This window comes from Phaseolus vulgaris, chromosome 2, assembly GCF_051622355.1.
Source record: "Phaseolus vulgaris cultivar YP4 chromosome 2, ASM5162235v1, whole genome shotgun sequence".
Classification (NCBI taxonomy): Eukaryota; Viridiplantae; Streptophyta; class Magnoliopsida; order Fabales; family Fabaceae; genus Phaseolus; species Phaseolus vulgaris.
The window spans coordinates 32,046,395-32,050,403 of NC_143499.1; the positions used below are offsets into that span (position 1 = coordinate 32,046,395).

The following is a 4,009-nucleotide window of genomic DNA, read 5'->3' on the forward strand; positions in this document are numbered from 1 at the left end:
ATTTGTGTTTTGTATATTTTAAATATCAAATATCATTTTCACTTTTCAGTTATAAGTTTCAACATATCACGTTAATAATTACAAAATGTCAATAATGACATTTGTAATGGGCAAAAATCTGAATGTTTTGTATTCAAGTAACAGTTTGAAATATTATGTTTATCTTTTTTTTCTCTCTACCTCTGTTGTACGAAGATGAAAAACAAAGTAAAAGAACTCAAAATGAGGAGCATTAATAATTAAACAATCAGAATTTAAACCATCTATATTGATTGATCAAAACAAAATAAACAATAATGACATTGGTTCAATAAGAAATTCCTTTAGATTGGCGAAAATGAAAAAAAAAATTGTGGTTTACATTCATTTTCTTATGTTTCTTTTTTCTTTTTGTTCTTTTTTCTCACTTCTCTCAATTTTTTCTTTTTTGTATTATGCCTAGAGTCAAAGTAACTGTCCATCAAACAATCTTCCAGTTCAAAGTTTTATTTGACTCATTCTAACATTTTCTTTTAAATTTAATAATAGTTTTTTTTTTAGTTTTAACTTTAAGTGATTATAAAATAACGAAATAAATAAAATAAAATAATAAATAAAATATTGATATAAAGATAAAATATGAACAATTTGTGTACAACCCAATTAGAATGGAGAATCTCTTTTACAAATAGGTATATAGATATAGATATAGATTATAATAATAATAAAATCGTAAAGAACATAGCATTTATAATTTTTTCAATTTTAAAAAATTACAAATTTTATTTATTATTTTCTTACTTGCATATTCTTATCAAGATAGTAAATGAATTATTATGATTGCTAAGAAAAATAAAAATCGAATTATAACGGAAAATAAATAGAAAAGTAACAAATACATAATAAGAGTGGAAGAAGAAAAAACAGAAAAAGAGACATAATAAGAGTGGAAGAAGAAAAAACAGAAAAAGAGAAAGAAAGAAGTTGCTTGATGGAGCCATAAATTATTTGATTTTAAATATTAGTTTACATACAATTTGTCTTTTAATCAGATTATTGACAGATATCCTAAGTATTATATTGGATCTAAATTCTCTAAATTTTTAAGAAAAAAATTATGTAATTTAACCATTGATATTAATAAAACTAAATTTTAAATTTACTAATTTAAAAAAATTACACTAATAAAAGTAAAATTAGTAATTAACTGTATCCACTAAAATAGATTACTAGTTACAAATTGTTATAGATATGTAACAGAAATAATTCTTTCAAAATTCAAACCAAAAAGTAAGAATAACAATAATGAAATATATGTTGCGGAATTAAAGTAATTATCCATAAAATTACGTTTCAATTCAAAACTTAGTTTACTCATTCTTTTTAAATAAACATATTTATTTCAAATTTAATATCAACTTTTTTTAGTTTTAAATTTAACGAAATAACTAAAATAAAATAATAAAATAAAATATTAATATAAAAATAAAATAAAAATAAATTTTTGTACAATAAAAATAATTATAATAGAAATTCCCTTTATATTTCATATATATATATATATAGGTATAGATTTGTTTTTTCTTTTTCAATCTTATTAAATTTATTTCTACTCTCTTGAAGAGCTAATCGACTTACGTGTAATAAGAAATAAAAGAAGAGAAGAGAATAAATAAATAAATAAAAAGTGCAGAAGAAGCTTTACTTGTGGTGCAAGGACTAGAGTGGGTATAAATGAATAGTGGGTTTGAGAGAAATTTGTTCATTCACTCATCCTTGGCTACGCCCAAATCTTCTTTCCCTAACATTTTAGTTCATATCACAGTAAAACACCATGGGATTGTACTCCAACAAGTTTTTTTCTTCTTTTACATCGGCCTCATCATGGTTCGAGGTCTATGCTGCCTTCTCCACAATCATGATGCTCTTCAGAACTGCAATCAATGATCTCATTCCCCATCAATTTCGATCCTTTATCGCCTCAAAGCTTGAGGCCTTCTTCTCCAAATACCAAGCAAACTCCAATGTCTCTGTCAAAATTAACCAATTTTGGGATGAAAATGTTGGAGAGCGCAATGAACTTTTCGATGCTGCCCTGGCCTACCTCCCCACACAGATTAGTCACACCTACAAATCGCTGAAAGTTGGCAGACTGCAAAACCGGAAACACCTTGAGCTTGCAGTGGATGGAAGTGAAGATGTGGTTGAGGAATTTGAAGGCATCAAATTCACTTGGAAGCTGGATGAGGGGTCCAAGGAGGAGTCTAATAACAACAGCAGGAGGTATAACTTTTTATTAACCTTCGATGAGAAACATAGACAAAGGGTATTGGATCGGTATCTCCCACATGTGCTTAAAACATTTGAGACCATGAAAGATCAGAGAAGGATTGTAAAACTCTATTCCAGGTTAGATGACTATTGGAACGAAAGTGAGTTATCACATCCTGCAACATTTGACTCACTAGCCTTGTGTCCTGAGTTGAAGAAAGATATAATTGATGATTTGGCTAGATTCTTGAGGAGGAAGGACCTTTACAAGAAAGTGGGAAAGCCTTGGAAGCGTGGCTACTTGTTGTATGGACCCCCAGGAACTGGAAAATCTAGCCTTATTGCAGCTATGGCAAACTACTTGAAATTCGATGTATATGATTTGGAGCTTTCTTCTATCTACTCTAACTCGGACCTCATGAGATCCATGAAGGAAGCGTCTAACCGTTGCATCGTTGTGATTGAAGACATAGACTGCAACAAAGAGGTGCATGCAAGATCAAAGCCAAATGGTGCTTCAGATGATCGAGATTCGGACTCAGACAGTGAGGATCCCAAGGTTTGTTTTCATGTTCTGTACTCTTACTTATTTGCAGTAGTCATCAATTAATCTTTTTACAAGTAAAATGAGTGTTTTTTCTTAAAATGAATCCACAGATGAGGTCAAAGAGGTTTACACTATCGGGTCTGCTTAACTACATGGACGGTTTGTGGTCAAGTGGTGGAGAGGAGCGGATTATAATCTTCACTACTAACCACAAAGAGAAAATTGACCCAGCACTGCTGCGCCCTGGTCGTATGGACATGCACATTCACTTGTCCTTCCTCAAAGGCAAGGCCTTTCGAATTCTAGCTTCCAATTACTTAGACGTTAAAGGAGATCATCCACTCTTTCAACAAATTGATGATCTGTTGGAGAAAATACAAGTCACCCCTGCAGTGGTAGGGGAGCAACTAATGAGATATGAGGATCCTGATGTTTGTTTGGAAAAACTTGTTCAATTTCTCAAACAAAAGGGCAAGGACAGTGATTCTGAGTGAGAGTTAGAGAGGATTGTTTTCAGTACTAGTGAGTAGGTACTTATGATTCTTCTCATGCATGCCTAGGAAACTCACAATTTATATTTCTTACTTTCACTTCTTCTCTACAACTCTGCCCTCTCTCTCTCTCTCTCCCTCTCTCTCCCTCTCCTTTAACTAAAATTAATGATGTTTCATGTTGCTTAGATGTGTTGTTCAATAATTGTTGATATTAAAGGTTTATAAGAGGTATTTTATGAGGACTGATACTCTGTATTTTTACTAGTACGTGATACAAAAGTTTCAATTTTAAATTATAATATTATAAAAAATTATAATATTTTGATATTATATTAAATGTGGTATTACAAAACACAAATACAAGTCTTTTTTATAGGCTTTTCTATTTTAAGTATGTTAGAAAAATATTCTGGTTGTTTCCATCTTTTTAGAATTTTTGGATTTTGTTTTCTTGTATTTTAATTTCAATCTAATTCTCAGATTTTGTTTTCTATTTTGATTTAAAAGAAATAATTTTGGTTAAAAATAGAATTAATATAAATAATAATTAAGGTCCAAATAAATCCAATTATATGAATCTTAATTAAAACAATTTATTTAATATTACATTTCAATCAATTATGATTAAAGTTACTAAGTGTGAATTATGTTTGTTCTCACTGAGACGAGGTAAATCGAAATTCGTATGAGCTCCCAGTGGTCTCACTTCAAGCTCTAG

At 29.9% G+C, this 4,009-nt stretch overlaps 1 protein-coding gene across 1 annotated transcript; it reads left to right on the forward strand.

Moving 5' to 3' along the window:
* Positions 1-1,687: 1,687 nt before the first annotated feature.
* On the forward strand, positions 1,688-3,401 carry LOC137811495 (AAA-ATPase At2g18193). The gene is made up of 2 exons (XM_068613276.1): positions 1,688-2,809; positions 2,908-3,401. The coding sequence occupies exons 1-2, from the start codon at positions 1,814-1,816 to the stop codon at positions 3,289-3,291; spliced, it is 1,380 nt and encodes a 459-aa protein (XP_068469377.1). The 5' UTR covers positions 1,688-1,813; the 3' UTR covers positions 3,292-3,401.
* The last annotated feature ends 608 nt before the right edge of the window (positions 3,402-4,009 follow it).

Bases quoted from the DNA above. Each gene is read 5' to 3' on its own strand.
- LOC137811495 (XM_068613276.1), top strand. From the start codon at position 1,814: ATGGGATTGTACTCCAACAAGTTTTTTTCTTCTTTTACATCGGCCTCA. The intron at 2,810-2,907 runs GTTTGTTTTCAT...ATGAATCCACAG, and splicing joins CAGACAGTGAGGATCCCAAG to ATGAGGTCAAAGAGGTTTAC.